Source organism: Oncorhynchus clarkii, chromosome 4, assembly GCF_045791955.1.
Source record: "Oncorhynchus clarkii lewisi isolate Uvic-CL-2024 chromosome 4, UVic_Ocla_1.0, whole genome shotgun sequence".
Lineage (NCBI taxonomy): Eukaryota > Metazoa > Chordata > Actinopteri > Salmoniformes > Salmonidae > Oncorhynchus > Oncorhynchus clarkii.
The window spans coordinates 65,204,969-65,223,306 of record NC_092150.1 but is presented as its reverse complement, the minus strand read 5'-3'; the positions used below and the strand labels follow the sequence as shown (position 1 = coordinate 65,223,306).

Genomic DNA, 18,338 nt, shown 5'->3' with positions numbered 1-18,338 from the left:
GGCCCCTCCTGTACTCCCTGTTCACCCATGACTGCATGGCCATGCACACCTCCAACTCAATCACCAAGTTTGCAAACAACAGTAGTAGGCTTGATTACCCACAATAACGAGACAGAATAACAGGGAGGAGGTGAGGGCTCTTGGAGTGTGGCGTCAGGAAAATTACATCTCAACGTCAACAAAACAAAAGAGATGATCGTGGCCTTCAGGAAACAGCTGAGGGAGCACACCCCCCCTATCCACAAATGGGACAACAGTGGAGAAGGTGGAAAGTTCAGTTCCTCAAGGTACACATCACTGACAAACTGAAATAGTCCACCCACACAGACAGTGGGGTGAAGACGACGCAACAACATTTGGCTTGTCACCTAAAACCCTCAAACTTTTACAGACGCACAATTGAGAGCCTTCATGGGTCGGGCTGTATCATCGCCTGCTACGGCAACTGCACCGCCCACAACCGCAGGGTTCTCCAGAGGGTGGTGCTGTCTGCACAACATCACCTGGGGTGTCCTGCCCTCCAGGACACCTACGGCACCTTGGTAAAAGTTCATTTGTGGAATTTCTTTCCTTCTTAATGCGTTTGAGCTAATCAGTTGTGTTGTGACATGGTAGGGGTGGTATACAGAAGATAGCCCTATTTGGTAAAATAACAAGTCCAAATTATGGCAAGAACAGCTCAAATAAGCAAAGAGAAACAGTCCATCATTACTTTAAGACATGAAGGTCAGTCAATCCGGAACATTTCAAGAACTTTGAAAGTTTCTTCAAGTGTAGTCGCAAAAACCATCAAGCGCTATGATGAAACTGGCTCTCATGAGGACCGCCACAGGAAAAGAAGACCCAGAGTTACCTCTGCTGCAAAGGATAAGCTCATTAGAGTTAACTGCACCTCAGATTGCAGCCCAAATAAATGCTACACAGAGTTCAAGTAACAGACATCTCAACGTCAACTGTTCAGAGGAGACTGCATGAAATCAGGCCATCATGGTCAAATTGCTGAAAAGAAACCACATCTAAAAAGACACCAATAAAAAGAGACTTGCTTGGGCCAAGAAACACGAGCAATGGACAATAGACTGGTGGAAATCTGTCCTTTGGTCTGATGATTCCAAATATGAGATTTTTGGTTCCAACCGGCGTGTCTTTATGAGATGCAGAGTAGGTGAATGGATGATCTCTGCATATGTGGTTCCCAACGTGAAGCATGGAGGAAGAGGTGTGATGGTGCCTTGCTGGTGACACTGATTTATTTAGAATTCAAGGCACCCTTAACCAGCGTGGCTACCACAGCATTCTGCAGCGATACACCATCCCATCTGGTTTGCGCTTAGTGGGACTATAATTTGTTTTTCAACAGGACAATGACCCAACACACCTCCAGGCTGTGTAAGGGCGATTTGACCAAGGAGGAGAGTGATGGAGTGCTGCATCAGATGATCTGTCCTCCACAATAACCCGATCTCAACCCAATTGAGATGGATTGGGAAGAGTTGGACCGCTGAGTGAAGGAAAAGCATCCAAAGGGTGCTCAGCATGTGGGAACTCCTTCAAGACCGTTGGAAAAGCATTCCAGGTTAAGGTGGTTGAGAGGATATAAATTGTGTGCAAAGCGGTCAAAGCAAAGGGTTGCTACTTTGAAGGATCTAAAATAAAAAAAAATTGGTTAATACAGGATTCCATGTGTTATTTCATAGTTTTGATGTCTTCACTATTATTTTACAATGTAGAAAATAGTACAAATTAAAAACCCTTGAATGAGTAGGTGTGTCCAAACTTGACTGGTACCGTACTATATATTTTTTGCTTCGTCATTATGGGGTATTGTGTGTAGATTGAGGAATTGTTTTTATTTAATCCATTTTAGAATACGGCTGTAACGTAACAAAATGTGGAAAATACTTTGAGTGCACTGTATACAAAAGTATATGGACACCTCTTCAAATGAGTGGATTCGGCTATTTCAGCCACACCCATTGCTGACAGGTGTAAACAATCAAGAACACAGCCATGCAATCTCCATAGACACGCACTGGAAGTAGAATGGTCTTACTGAAGAGCTCAGTGACTTTCAAACATGGCACCATCATAGGATGCCACATTTCCAATTAGTCAGTTCGTCAAATTTCTGCCCTGCTAGAGCTTGCCCGGTCAACTGTAAGTGCTGTTATTGTAAAGTGGAAATGTGAAGTGGAAATGTCTAATAGCAAAAATGGCTCAGCCGCGAAGTGGCAGGCCACACAAGCTCACTGAATGGGACCTCTGAGTGCGTTGCATGTAAAGATCGTCTGTCCTCGGTTGCAACACTCACTATCAAGTTCGAAACTGCTTCTGGAAACGACGTCAGCACTGTTCGTCGGGAGCTTCATGGAATGAGTTTCCATGGCCGAGCAGCCGCACACAAGCCTAAGATCACCATAAGCAATGCCAAGCGTCAGTTGGAGTGGTGTAAAGCTCGCCGCCATTGGACTGAAGCAGTGGAAATGCGTTCTTTTGGAGTGATGAATCACACTTCATCTGGCAGTCCGACAGACAAATCTGGGTTTGGCGGATGCCAGGAGACACTACCTGCCCCAATGCATAGTGCCAACTATAAAGTTTGGTGGAGGAGGAATAATGGTCTGGGGCTGTTTTTCATGGTTCGGGTTAGACCCTTAGTTCCAGTGAAGGGAAATCTTAACGCTACAGCATACAATTACATTCTAGACAATTCTGTGCTTCCAACTTTGTGGCAACAGTTTGGGGAAGGCCCTTTACTGTTTCCGCATGACAATGCCCCCGTGCACAAAGCGAGATTCATGCAGAAATGGATTGTCGAGATCGGTGTGGAAGAACTTGTTCTAGCCTGCACAGAGCCCTGGTCTCAACTCCATCAAACACCTTTGGGATGAATTGGAAAGCCGACTGCGAGCCAGGCCTAATCGCCCAACATCAGTTCCCAACCTCACTAATGCTCGTGGCTGAATCGAAGCAAATCTCTGCAGCAATGTTTCAACCAGTGGAGGCTCCTCAGAGGAGCAGGACCATCCTCAGTGAATTTCATAACTGTAAAACATTTTAAAAGTTATCCTTTTTAGGTAAAGCTATACTAAATATATTCACGTCACCAAATAATTTGAAATTAAAGTCTACAGTACTGTCGTGTCTTTGGCTATGCCGGATTAAGTGATATGACATGCTATTCTATAAAATAATTCCTCCGTAATTAATATTACCTGATTGAGCTAATCATGTAAATGTAATTAACTAGAGAGTCGGGCACCAAAAAAATAATATTTATAGAGCTGTTATCTTCCAAATAAACTCTCAAAGACCTAGTAATATTTTACATCAATAGCAATCAATATTAATCGGCATCTTAATTCAGTCTCAACCAAGAATTTACAACTTTCAGATATCTGCACGAACCCTGGCTAACAAGTTGAATCAGCAATACAAAATTGGGTTTAATTATTTATTTACTAAATACTTAACTAATCACACAGAATTACACATACTTAAATCATAACTTGATTCCAAATTACGTCATAAAGGAAAACGTCCCTAGCGGGCGGAACAGATATGACAGCTGGTTACACAAAAAAAAGGGGGCTGGGTTTGAGTGAAAGAGCTGGAAGACTGAGGTACAACGGGCGAAGCTGTGCTATCGTAAATACAACATCTTATGTATTCTAAATTACTGCCCATTTGGAAAAGGAAAATGCAATAAATATTTACTCAGCTGCGATTCGGTAAGTTGGTGGTAGATGGAAGGCCGTGTTGTCCGACCGAGTCCTTCGAAGAATGTCTCTGCTGGTAAATTGAATACGTTGTAGTAACGTCGTTGTGTGGTAGACGGGATACTCTATCTGTTCCTTCCTAACCCTCGTTTGCAGCGGCTGTTGCTAACTCAACGGCTAGGAGGTATCACTTCTGTAGTGAATAAGAGTTCAAAGTTCATACCATTCACGCTTTATATTCTGGTCAGATTACCAGAATATAGTTAATTTCCCCCCCCACCTTCTGATGTTCCCAGAATCTCTATGTTAACCATGGGTTTTGCAAATGTAACATCAGTAGGGTAGAGAGAGGAAAAAGGGGAAAAGAGGTATTTATGACTGTCATAAACCTAGCCCCAAGACCAACGTCATGACAGTAGCCTCAACAGTACTCTGTAGGGTAGCACCATGGTGTAGCCGGGGGACAGCTAGCTTCCATCTTCTTCTGGGTACATTGGTTTCAATATATAACCTAGGAGGCTCAAGGTTCTCACCCCCTTCCATACTTATACAATAATTATGACAACTTCCGGAGAACATCCTCCAACCTATCAGAGCACTTGCAGTATGAACTGACATGTTGTCCACCCAATCAAAGGATCAGAGAATTAATCTAGTACTAAAGCATAAGCTACAGAAAGCTAGCATTGCAGTGCATAAAATGTGGTGAGTAGTTGTCTCAAAGAGAGAAAGACAATAGTTTAACAGTTTTCAACAAATGTATTTACTCAAAAATGGAGAAGCAAGAGATTTAATTTTGTTTCACTTCCAGTTTAATTTACTTACCAGTAGCTAGCAAATGCAGCTAGCTAGTTTAGCCTGCTCAAACAGAGGGATGCTATGTTAGCTAGCTGGCTATGACTATCCAACACAACAGTGCAACTCTTCCAAGGTAAGCCTTTGGCTTTACTATTTTTTTGCCATCGGGGCCTGCCGGTGTAACTGTTAAAGTGCCTACTGACTATACACTAACGTTACTGCATGATTGCAGCGGGTTTACTAACACATTAGTTCTATTAGCTATGTTGACTATGACATTACTTTAGCTAATATGGTGACAACTATGTAGGGCAACTATGTGTGTAGGGGTTATGATATGGTTTGGAAAGTTTTTTTCCACCTGGTCACATACAGCTGATGTGTTGTGCATTGAGGTCCACAAACGAAGGGAAAAGGTGAGAGGAGAGTGCATAGACATGAGAAGGAATACAACATGGCAGCTATGAAAGTGAACTGTGTTAACGAGTGATCAGGGGTGTATTCATTCCGCCGATTCTGTTAAAAAATGTTTCTTAAATGGAAGCAAACAGAACGAAACGGGGATAAACATATCTGAATTTGTACAATAGTAACTCTCGTTTGCAACTGTTGGACTAATGATTACACTCAAGATCACCTAGATGCAGGCAAGAGTGTGCAAGGCGGTATTGAATGTGTCACCTCAAAGTCTTATCTCGACCTGTGCGTACCTATGTTGCCTTCTCGCCCACTCCAATTTCGCTCCAGTAGAATTCACTTCAAGAGCTTAGGGAGTGCCCACCCCCAGCATGCATTTGTAGTCTACTTGTGTGCTGCTACAGCCCCTTGCTTTTGCTACTGTAATGGAGTTCGCTATATATTTTTATTAAGAAACTAATAAAACACACAGGTGCTAAATCAAGGTAACTTACAAAGATGAGGCCAGAGAGCAAGAGATGGAGTGCCGTTATGTAGTGTCCACAACTAAAGAATCATTGTGGAATCTGAAAAGACAAGGATCCCAAAAGTATGATGGTGTACTTACTACTTGCACATGCTAAAAGAAAGGAATGAGAGATAACTAAGTGTGTCATTGTAGTAAAGTATTTATAAACTAAAAATCAGATCTCAAACATTCTTCATTTTCGATCTATTACCTATACAATTGATGTTGGCCCAATAGATCTGGCATGTTCTTTGAATGTGGGAACTTTCTGTTTTGATTAGGTAATTTTGCCTAAAAACCTTTAGGCCTACCAACAACAACAACAAAAAAACTCTGCCCAGCCTGGCTAGGGTGGACAAAAATGTGTTTAGCATTCCCAGAGGCTCTGTAAATGTGGAGAGGACATTCTCTGCTGCTGGCTGGTTCTCCAGGCACTGTCATGAGCCTGAAGCCGCAGACTGCCCAAACTCGTGTTTCTAAAAATGAATTCAAAAGGCACTAATAAGTCATTTTTATTTCATTCTAAGTCACAGCCTATATGCGCAATTTTAAGTCACAGCCTATACGCGCAATTTTAAGTCACAGTTTATACGCGCAAACAGCCTATATGCGCAATATATAAACTAGAATGATTTAATAAAACGTTTAAACGCTGTGGCTTTCTGTCTTGACCTGTTGAAATAATATAGCCTAAATAATAAATGTTTCTACTTAGGAGCCAGACAGGGAGCCTGACCTATTTAGAGTGTTTGTATGCTGTTAAACATGACATATAGCCTATTTGAAATTATGTTCACTTCTTACATTCACATTTTCATGTTTATTCAAAATACTCGTCATTCAAATCCATATGGTTTGGTTTCAATACGTAAAACAATTGTTAGGTCCAGGTAGTCACAACAAATAGATGGCTGTTGGTTAAATTGTGATTTGAATGAATGGATCGAATTTGGAGCGGGAGTTGTCGTCCCTAAGTGTGGAGTAGTTTTTAGCGGAGCTGTAGGAAAGGACATGGGGCACCAGAGCAGTGCGCACCACCGAGAGGGGATTTTAATCAACTCCGCTTATGTGCTCTGCTAGGTTATAGGAACCTCAATATGAGTATAGGGAAAATTAGAGCATCATGTAGTAAGTACCCTACACCTATCGATGTTACATTGAACTGGGTGAATGGAATATGAATGACAGGCATCCAATGTACTATAATAGAAAAAAAATGAAAATAGTCTACTGTGTCCAACATTAGTGGAAAGCCTCCCCACAAGAGTGGAGGCTGTTATAGCAGCAAACGGGGGACAAACTCCATATTAATGCCAATGATTTTGGAATGAGATGTTCGACGAGCAGGTGTCCACATACTTTTGGTAATGTAGTGTAAACGTTAGCTGGTGCTACACATCGACCTCACATGCGTGTCATGATGAGCAGTAGAACTAACCAACTAACACATCGAATGTAATTCCTAAAGTCAAACATTACTTTAGATATGGCTACGAATTTAGCTACTATTAAAAGCTTAGACTATAGTTACTGTAAAACATTTCTGTCTGTGCTTGAGACACCTTCCCATTTCATTCACTAGCTAGCTAGCGAGCAAACGTTAGCCATTCTCCGCATGGAAATGAGCGAGCTAGCTAAATTACACAACTACTACACATGGAAGGTGACAGGTAGCTAAAATAAACAAGATAATTCAGTGACAAATAACACGTGGCTGCCACGTTTTTGTTGTTAGAAATTACTGTACCTTCATTTCAATGAAGACACATCCAACTTCGGAGCAGCAGCCAACAGCCGTGACCGTAAAAAGGATGGAGAAAAATCTAACTTCCTGCCACCTGCTGCATCGAGCAATTTAGAACTTTCTCCCCTTAGAGAAATGAGATGAGATTTTGCCTTGAAAATAGTAGATACAATTCTATGGTATTTCATGACATTTCAGATTAGAAACATATTTCTTGTGTTCAGATATCATTTAAGCGCAAAAGGAAAAACGAATGGCTTGTCTACACTAGAGGGGGACATTTCTGCGTAGCAATTGCCATAATTACCCTGCCTTGGACAACTAGGCCTAATTTATGTGTTTAGGGCGGCCTGCTTGTTGCTCCGAACCTGTTGCATTTAGGTATTTCGCATATGCCTATGGGAAATCATAATTATGTGTAGACAAATACACTGCTGTACGTTCTATCATTTTCAATGAGGCCTACTAGTTATAGAAAACATATCTGCTTATGCCATGACGCCCTGGTAGGCTGGGCTGGCTGAGTGCAAACCTAGGCTACAGCAGACCAAGGAGAGATTATGTTTTTTTAGTTAATCATTGATCGTCTGAATCAGCCCCCCGTCCTCTGCAAATATGATAAATGAATACCTAGGCAATCACCAGTGTGACGTCGGTGTTAAACCACAGCACAGGTTTAATTGACTCTGGAAGGTAGTATCAGAGTAAGAGAGACTACAGAACTGCACTTTACCTTTTCTATTACAAGAAAATATTTTTTATTATCTTATTCCAAGAGAAAATGGCAAAAGAAAACGTTTGACCTTGCAGTGTGGGCAGTTTCCTTGTCCTATTATGAGAGGATCAAATTGGGGGAAAAGTAATTTATTTGGGGGATTTTATTTGTGAGGATAGGATAGTTCCCATCCTGAAGATAATGTGTACATTTTCTAACACATGCATTTAAATGTTTAATTTAAACTATTTTTCATTTGTTTTCTTTTACTTTCACTTTTTATTTTGCATTTAACATGCCTATGAAACGGAATACAGGAAGCCCGATCCAGGATGGACAATTTCTTCATGTTCATTCACCATCAACCAATAATTTCTGCAGTGCATCCGAGGAGCTCACCTTATCTAACGAAAAATTACGCAGTGCTTTCCATGGACATTCAATCTCAAAGTTTGACGAGGAAGGTGATTTGGGAATTAAATCAGGTGAGGAATAAAGTCAGATTAATAGGCCTACACATAGACTGAGAGGTTCCCTCTTCACCCAAGAGTCATACAAGAATAACATCCAAAACAAGAGCCATATTTGTCGATGTCAACTAATACAGTTTGTGCTGCATTAAATTGTAGGATTTTTTTTTTTTAAATATACCTGCACTAAAATATACTTCTTTCATTTTTTTTATAGGTAGGATAGAATAAAATAATGTATTATTTACCACATAAAAACAATCTACTCAATCTGACCCAGTTGAACAAAAATACAATTTTCTCTGCTATGTTAATTTTGAAGAGTGTTGAAAATCCTGTATAGGGAGTACTTATTTCTAATTGTATGGTTAATTTAGCCACCTACCAATCTGGAAAGATGTCATGGCCCTGAACTACTCAAATATATATTTCACCTCATGACAGTTTTCTCCCCCACAACCCTGTCAGAAGCAGATGACAGCAATGAGACCCCATCTTCTGAGGAGGACCAGGACCTCCTGGAGTATTCTAAAGATTTGGCTTTCAACCAGACGACCCCGAGGAAAAGCATCACTCAGATCATCAAGGACAAGAAGAAACAGACTCATTTGACCCTTCAATGGTAGTGTTCCAAAGTCACAACCTATGGAAATCTATAATATAGCTTGTGATGTGATGCACTTGTATAATAACAATCCTTCTTACAAATGTTAATGTTTCTTTTCTTGTTGGTGATTGATTTTACATGGATTTCTGTGACTGCTTGTTCCCTAGGCTGGATGAAAACTACACTGTTTGTGAAGGGGTTTGTCTGCCGCGTTGCATCCTGTATGCTCACTACCTAGACTTCTGTAGGAAGGAGAAACTGGATCCAGCCTGTGCTGCTACATTTGGCAAGGTGAGATGAGTAATGTCTTGTAGTTGAGGTGGTGGGCTGGATAGGTCGTGGTAGATGTTATAGATACTGTAAGTACAACATAGTAATAATTGTGGTGGAATAAGCTATTATGTTTTTTTTGTATCGTTCTCTGTGCATATTAGACAATTAGGCAGAAATTTCCACTTCTTACAACAAGAAGACTTGGGACCCGAGGTCATTCAAAGTAAGATATAGTGGAAAATATTATTTTCAAAAGATTTCTTGTTGTAGTGATCTGATCGGTCTCAATATAAAATGCTTAATTTTGTTGATATTTAACAGATATCATTATTATGGGATTGGCATCAAAGAGAGCAGTGCCTATTATAACTTGGTGTACTCAGGAAAAGGCTTGACGAGGTAAGATCATTCTAGAATAAGTCAAATGTTTGGAATTGTTGTGATAGTATGGGATTTAATGTCAGTCTGATTTCATATCTGATTGTAGATTTTCAGGGAGCAAACTCAACAATGAGGTAAGATTGACATATATATTTAAAATATATATATTTTTTTTTAATGCATTTTTATGTGAGATATTACAGACATGAATCATGTTATCTAATTCATTCAAACTGTAGTCATGACTACATGACTAGTCATGACTACAAGGTCAAAATATTGATACAGTTTGATATTCCTCTATTTAATAGGGAGGGTTCACTCGGAAATACTCCCTCAGTTCCAAAACAGGAACTTTGCTTCCAGAATTCCCAAGTCCACAGCATCTAGTGCTTCAAAGTTCCATCTCTAAAGAGAAGGTTTGTTGTATTATTTTCATCAGTATTTCAACTTTCTTTTGCCATCAAGATTTGCTGATTACATACAGTACAGTATCCTCTGCAAAAACACCTGTAACCATTATGGATTATCTTCACATGTCCAATAGGTGGACACGCTCATCGTGATGTACAAAACACATTGTCAGTGCATCCTGGACAATGCCATCAATGTCAACTTCGAAGAGGTATTCTATACCAAAACAAGACATAAGATGTTGTAGCCACATCTGACGAATTGTCTCCTGATTCTATTTACAATGTTTCAGATACAGAATTTCCTGATGCATTTCTGGCAAGGAATGCCCGACCACCTCTTACCCCTGCTGGAGAACACCATTATCGTGGACATCTTCTGTGTGTGTGACTCTATACTATATAAGGTGGGTGTTTTTCCAGAATCATAGAGCAGCATCCTCATTAGTTGTTGAAGGACTCCTACCTCAACTGGACAGGTTGTACTATCCATTTGGTGTTTTTCAGGTTCTGACAGATGTCCTGATCCCTGCTACGATGCAGGAGATGCCTGAAAGGTAGAGTATTTTCATCTTTCATCATTCGTATTTTGCTCATCTAAACACCAGATTTGCTGTAAGGTTTATGGTGTATGAAATTAACGGAAATAAGATGCTGCCGTCTCTCCGGGTGATGTATTGTTGTGTATAAAGATTGTCCTGTTTGCAGTCTCCTGGCAGACATCCGTAACTTTGCCAAGCACTGGGAACACTGGATGGTGTCTTCTCTGGAAAACCTCCCAGAATGCCTCTCAGAGAAGAAGCTCCAGATCGCACGCAGATTTGTGTCCTCTCTAAAACGTCAGACCTCCTTCTTACACCTTGCCCAGGTAAAGCACTGTATTACAGCACGGGAGGAATATAAATATCATTGTGTTAACTTTACAAAGACATTTAAAAGTGTCTCAAATGTATCTATATCGCATATCTTATTATGACTCTTAAGAAATTGAAATTGTATATATAAACTGGACGTCCTAGGGCTTGATTCAGTCTGTAGCACTGAATGTCGGCGTTATGGCATGATAGAAATGTAAAGGCAATGTTGCAATGTTTCCGCGCTTGCGGAGACTGCAATTACGGTAAACGCTGCATATGTCGGCTCAATTTGAAATTACCTTTACATTTTAAGCACACTATACCGCTGAACTTCGACGAAACAGATTGATTTTGGTTATTTTGGTCATTTTCTTTTCTTACAACAGATTGCAAGACCAGCTCTTTTTGACCAGAATGTGGTGAACTCAATGGTGGTGGATATAGATAAAGTGGATTTGAACAGCATAGGGTCACAAGCCCTTCTCACCATCTCAAGTGGAGACCAAGACTCTGACCTCTACTCTGAATGTGAGTAGAACATTTGCATTGTACATGGAAAACCCTGCCAGGTTCATTCCTGTAAACAATGTTAATTTGCTTTCTCATCATGTTTGCTAGATGACTCAATAACAGTGTTCCAAGAGCTGAAAGACCTACTGAAGAAAAATGCCACAGTAGAATCCTTTATCGAGTGGCTGGACACTGTTGTGGAGCAGAAGGTCATTAAGGTACGTTGTCCCCAATTCAGATCTAAGATTGGGGTTGTCAGATTGGATGTTGACATCCAATCTGTTTGTTCCTTTCTCTCCAGCCTGGGAAGCAGAACGGACGGTTCATAAAGAAGCGAGCTCAGGACTTCCTCCTCAAGTGGAGTTTCTTTGGAGCACGTGTTATGCACAACCTCACATTGAACAACGCCACCAGTTTTGGTAAGAAATTACTACGTCCCTCTAACAGTTCCCCTGGTAACCTGTATATCCATGTAACAACTACAACATGTAGGAAATGCTGTCAAACTTCTCTATTTGTATTTTAAATTCAGACTCTCCCATTACTACTGAGTCTAAATGATACACGGTCCGTCACTACGTCAGACGCAAACACATGTATCTTTTCGGCCGGCTCTGAACAGAATGCTACAATGAGCCATAAATTATAATGGCCTGGCCCCAAGTAAAGAAAGCATTATCAATCGGTTGCGTGCACTGTGTTTGAAGACAGACCTCTCCCATGCACCTTCCTCACCCCCATTTGGCGGCTCTATCACCAAACACAAGTCAAACAGACTGGGGGAGAATCACATGACCCTACAAGTCAAACAGCATGCCTGGTGAGATGAAAGCCTACGGGAAAGCAGATCTCTGGAGCTGGTCAGGTCAAACCCTCAGCACCTGCAAATTTGTGCACAGAATAGCCTTTGGAGCCTTGTCACAGTTTGTAAGGTGAAGGCTGTTAGCGATTGGCTGAGTATCAAGTCATGATAGTGACATCAAAACCAGATTAGATTTCTGGTGGGGAACTAGGACAGTAAGAGATGTGTTTTTTATTATCCCAGGTTCGTTCCATCTCATCCGCATGCTGCTGGATGAGTATATCCTACTGGCTATTGAGACACAATTCAACAACAACAAAGAACAAGACCTTCAGAATCTCCTAGATAAGTACATGGGAAATGCAGGTAAGCAATTACATAACATACATAGACTATCTAATTATATGTATAACTCTGATTGTTCTTTTTCATTAGTAAGTTGTTATTGCGTTTCATATTAATACTATCAGTTTTTATGGAGCAGTACAGAGAAATAATGGAGGAAGTAGGATCATTGAGGTGCGTTGTTATGATTATTTTCAGATGCCAGCAAGGCGGCATTCACTGCCTCCCCCAGCTCCTGTTTCCTGGCCAACCGTAACAAGCCCAGTGCGGTGTCCAGTGATCTGTCTGTGAAGAACGAGTCCCTCTCAGAACACGCATACATGACCCTGTCAGCCAATCATCAGCAGGCTCCGGGAGCAAACATGGCCATCTACCAGGGCTCTGAAACCGATGGATTCTGCCTATCAGGTGCAAATATGTTTTTAAGGGTGACATGACTCATTTTGTCACTTGTTTCTGAATTTAATTTATCCCCGTTGTATGTTAGCTTTGTTCATACTTTCATTGGTTTAACATAAAATGTAAACTTGTGTGACAACTGCTCATTTGTAGTAAAGGATCCTACCTATTGTGTTGTCTAAAATCTTTCCTCTGTGCCCCCAGGACAAATGGACTTTTCCCAGAACAGTGGCCCTCTGATGACCCCTCCCATCTCCCCAGCCATGGTGAACAGGGGCAGTGTCATCAACCAGGGCACCATGGCCATCAGACCCCAGAGCGCCTGCACCACCATCCAGCCCCACATCTCCTGCCAAGCCTTCCCAGATACCATGTACCAGAGCCTCCCTCCCAGCAGCCCCAGCTACTACCCCACCACCTCCAACTACCAGGCTGTGTTCAGGCCCCAGACACACGCCCAGGCCACTGCCTACCTCACCCGCTCTGACAGCAGCCACTACCCGTCCTTCAGTGAACAGCACCTGGCCAAAGACTACTTCAACAGCAGCTGTGCAGTGTCCCCCTACAGCTCCAGACACACCTCCAATTACAGCACAGTCCCTGATCCTGGGATGGAGACTCAGGGGGTTGAGCTACTGGACTCTGTAGGATACAACTTTGATGGGAGTGGGTTAAACAGTAGTGGCTGTCAGGAGTCTGCCTACTCAGCAACAGGACACAATGGTATGAATGACTACACCTACGTCTTCTCCATTGAATTATCAGAAAATGGGCCCTGAGTTTTTCTAGACTTCGTGGCCTCACTAGTCAGTTCATCAAGGTTAGATCACATGGTCACGTCACCTGGTCAGAAATAATTAAGGGCCCTAACAATAAGAATTATTGTAAATAAAAAAACAAGTTGAACCATAAATGTGTATTCTACTCATAGAGGAACCTCTCTGTTTTTCAGGGTACTACGGAAACAGTAACTACCTGGATAGCCAGAGGCTGGGTTCCATGATAGACCAGCATGTGTCAGTTATCAGCAGTGTGAGCAGTATCCGCTCAGTCCCAGTGTACGGTGAAGTACACGACCCCCTCAACATCCTGGATGACACGGGCAGGAAGACGGCTGGGCCATACTACACCGAGTCTGACTCACTGGGCTCCCACACACCTGGAGGTCAGTGACAAATTATGGATTGATAGGGAACTCCAATGTTCAATCTGTAGCAATGGATGAAACAATGAATGCAAGACAAGAATGATTGTAGTAAATGACAGAAAATGTTTTTTTTTTTTAAAGATACTATTTCGTTTACTTGTTTTCTCTCTGCTGTAGCTCCTACCCTCCCCTCCTCGGTCTCTGCACCCTGCATGTACGGAGGTCCTGCCCAGTTCCACTCCCAGGATGCACTGCTTCCTCACCGGGCACCATCTGAGGTACGGGACATGATGTCATCGCTGCCCCCCATCAACACTGTGTTCATGGGGTCTAGTGGAGGAGGAACGTGAGCCGTGACTGTCCCTTCCACCACCAACACTCCTCAAGCTCCTCCCACACCACTCAGTCACTGTAAACAGTGACGCAGATCACAGACAGAAATATGCTCAGTGTATCTCTCTTGTGTAGCCTTAGCGTTGGGGAAACTACTCTGAAAATGTAGTTTACCAAGTTACCAATTACTTCATACTGGAAGAAGTGAAGATACACTAAAGCTACCCTTAAGAAAATGTTACTTTCAAAAAGTAGTTCACTACATCCAGACTACTTTGTGATCAATAGTTATATCTAATTCTGAAATATCATAGACTATAAATTGCTTGACATATCACTCTGTAGTAAGATTTTAAGATAATGTTTATTTTAGCCTATTAAACACAAAAACTGTTTCAAGTGAGAATTAGGAAGGTCTGATGGCAAAAAACTTCACCCATATGATGGCCTACTTCACCCATATGATGGCCTACTTCACCCATATGATGGCCTACTTCACCCATATGATGGCCTACTTCACCCATATGATGGCCTACCTCACCCATATGATGGCCTACTTCACCCATATGATGGCCTACCTCACCCATATGATGGCCTACTTCACCCATATGATGGCTTACTTCACCCATATGATGGCCTACTTCACCCATATGATGGCCTACTTCACCCATATGATGGCCTACCTCACCCATATGATGGCCTACTTCACCCATATGATGGCCTACCTCACCCATATGATGGCCTACTTCACCCATATGATGGCCTACCTCACCCATATGAACTATGAAAAACACCACGATTAGAATTTAGTTCAACTACCACCAAGCTACTGCAAAATGTAGTTACATTTCTAGTTGAACTACATATAGTTCACTACTCCCCCCACACTGTGTAGCCAATATATATTTTGTAAATTGATGAAGGCCTCAGCTGTTCAATGTTCAGTGAAATATTTTATTGAACTGAATTAATTAATAATTTGCAATTCAACCATTTTAATATAATTCAATCTGTTCCTGTTCATCTTAATGTGGCCAGAGGAGACTTTGTAAGTTAACATGTAAATAAATACCTGTAGAATAAAGCGAGTAATGTCAAATTTGAAATTGTTGGAGGCATAATCAGTCAAACCTGCAAGACAGGTTTGATTGATTATGACAAGTAAAAAATAAAAAAAACATGTTATTTATTTGAGTTGCCTTTATAGCCTATTACGGTGTAATATTAATGTCTGAAATGTAAACTTGTACTTATCTGTATATGGCCGAATGAGAGGTAGGAACTTAGAAATGATTGTTGTTTTCAATTCAAATGTATTGAATAACATGAACTTATTGTTTAACTAACACATCAACATGTCGAGAGAGAGGCAGAAAGAGACACTTTGTGAGGTCGCTTTCATGTGCTCCTTCAGGCAGTTTGGCTGGTCGTCAATACATCCAACAGAACAGTCTCTCTTATCTCACAATTCAAAGCCCCCAGTGTCAAAACTCTGAATAAACAGTCCTTTTAATTGGTAAACTGGGCCCACACCAGGCGAGGAAAGAAAGATTACAGTCCGGAAACACAATTGTAGAAAGCAGCGGATCAAAGTTGAGCTTTATCTGTGATTATGTGATTATGTGATTTCACCATTGTACAATGGAGGGAGATATGGTTGGATAAAGGTGTTGACCAGAAACTAGAACCAATAGACATGTATGACCCACAGCAGGATCAAGCTGTTTATACATAGTGACCCTTTAGAGAAACAGAGATTGTTTTATTCACCCGCAGGTTGTCCAAATTCAGCTTTGTTAGTCTTGGAGCAGATGGAAGCTAATAAAACCATAATCAGTAACATTAGATTGACCAGGGCATTTGTGTGGCGAAATGACATCATTTCAAAGCGATAGACTTTATTTAAATGTATGGAGTTGATACGTACACTCGCAGGCTATGGATTAATGTAGACTATTCAGCATTTGTTTCCACAACATGAATAAACAAAGCAAAATGAATGATAACATTACCCACCTATCAGCCTTATCCTTTAGCTACTCAGGGGGAAAATCCATTTCAGCCCATGGACAGGAACAGATGGCTTGAAATGTAATGATTACAAAATTCCCAACGTTAACACAGTTTAATTACAAAGTCAATAATGCCTCCCAACAGTTGCGGGGCCTTTAGTGTAAAAACAACAGAAGGTTGAACGCAAACTTTGGGACAATGTTTAACCAGAACTTTGCATTAGGCGGTGAGTCTCCATATGTAGCCCAGGTGAGCCAAAGACTGAGAGACCCAGTGATGTGTAAGGCACACCAGGCATCACTCTGTCTGGTGGATTTACTGTTGTACGTCAGAGCGTCACGTCGTCACACTCCTCTAACATGACATCATAGTGCTGCTTGCAGGCCCCATAGTCCCCCAAGTCACCTCAGATATCATTTTGTATGCAATGTGTTTTTGTGACTTTATACCTCTACAGGTTATTCATACTGTCGAATCAAATGTCTGTTTTGCTGACTTCATCCAGACAGTTGGTATTCTATCATGGTGCAACAAAAGCAAGCTTATTTCTACGGGATATTTATTTTAAAAAGGGGTCTGACTAGGATGTATTCCAAACATAATCTCCGTCCTCGTACTGTTCACCTCTACATTCTGCCTTCAATGCAGAAGAGTGATTATTATGTACTTTAATGAGCTTTTTACTCATATCTTCCCAGACACACAAGCTCAGTAAAGTGATTGTTGGAGATAAGGATATCAGTAGTAAAGGATAAACAACGGCCAAACAGGAAGCTGCCGTTTTATCACAATATCAACTGTACCGGTAGCATTAATATGTTTTAGCCACTTGAGATGTCAGTGTTGGGAAGAACAGTGAGCGGACACCTTTAGCAACATTGTAATGTAGGAGGTTAGATTGGAAAGCGCTATGGGACTCTGACTGGCATCTTGTCTTTGTGTTGTGCCTTAATGAGTGTTTCTGTAGCGAGTGCAAAGCACACAACCGCCGGCTGGAGCCTCTGTTAGAACAATATTCAGAGGTGTCCTGTACTGCCAATGATTAAGCTTTTGTTGAATGGGATCATTCACCAATCTGTATTTGCAGCTAAACACAAAACAATCATTTCTTACATTTTTACCTGCTACTCCTTTTTTTGCTATTAGTAAAAACAAAATAATCTTTCATTCAACAAGATCTCTGCCACTGTCTTATTCCCCTGTCTGTGAAAATGATGATGTGGTGTTTGTCTTGAATGATGAATCTCCTTGAGTAGTTATGTGTAGGTTCAGAAGTGTCCATATGATGGCAGTAAAGTGTCAAAAATACCCCTTTCACATCCATTTCTGTTTTCATTGTCCCCACTAAATCTGTTATTACTAAACTGTGCTGTATCTGGATAAACAGAGGTTAAATAGGCATGCCAACCAACAGCTTTGTTAACATGTTACTAAATAACGGGTGGGAAAATATCTGCTGTACTTTATGGATTTCATGTAAACAAACGAGTTAGCTGTTGAAAATGATCACATTTCAGATATTGATTTCCAAATATCTTATCAATATTTTTACTATCACTATAACCAAATAAATCAAATAGATCACACTTACTATAAATCCAAAACAGTTATGTTGTTCTATCTTGATGTGATTGTTTGATTATACACACCAGCTCTTTCCATGACAGACTGACCAGGTGAAAGCAGTGATCCCTTACTGATGTCACCAGTTAAATCCACTTCAATCAGTGTAGATGTGGAGACAGGTTAAAGCAAGATTTTAAAGCCTTGAGACAATTGAGACAGGGATTGTGGATATGTCTCATTCAGAGGGTGAATGGGCGAGACAAAATAAGTGCCTTTGAATGGGGTATGGTAGTAGATGCCAGGCGCACCAGTTTCTTTGAG

The 18,338-nt window shown here is 41.1% G+C and overlaps 1 protein-coding gene across 1 annotated transcript; it reads left to right on the top strand.

Annotated features, from left to right (window-relative positions):
* Positions 1-8,196: 8,196 nt before the first annotated feature.
* Positions 8,197-14,455, top strand: LOC139408031 (regulatory factor X, 6). Its single transcript, XM_071151861.1, has 19 exons — positions 8,197-8,386; positions 8,840-8,993; positions 9,146-9,269; positions 9,413-9,474; positions 9,573-9,650; positions 9,739-9,766; positions 9,944-10,051; positions 10,180-10,257; positions 10,339-10,452; positions 10,553-10,602; positions 10,754-10,913; positions 11,289-11,430; positions 11,521-11,630; positions 11,714-11,831; positions 12,458-12,580; positions 12,758-12,967; positions 13,163-13,681; positions 13,911-14,123; positions 14,283-14,455. The coding sequence occupies exons 1-19, from the start codon at positions 8,197-8,199 to the stop codon at positions 14,453-14,455; spliced, it is 2,754 nt and encodes a 917-aa protein (XP_071007962.1).
* Positions 14,456-18,338: the final 3,883 nt, after the last annotated feature.

Excerpts from the sequence above, each read along its gene's own strand:
- LOC139408031 (XM_071151861.1), top strand. The coding sequence starts at position 8,197 with ATGCCTATGAAACGGAATACAGGAAGCCCGATCCAGGATGGACAATTT. Across the intron at positions 8,387-8,839 it reads TGATTTGGGAATTAAATCAG|AAGCAGATGACAGCAATGAG; the intron begins GTGAGGAATAAA and ends CAACCCTGTCAG. Across the intron at positions 11,631-11,713 it reads TGGAGCAGAAGGTCATTAAG|CCTGGGAAGCAGAACGGACG; the intron begins GTACGTTGTCCC and ends CTTTCTCTCCAG.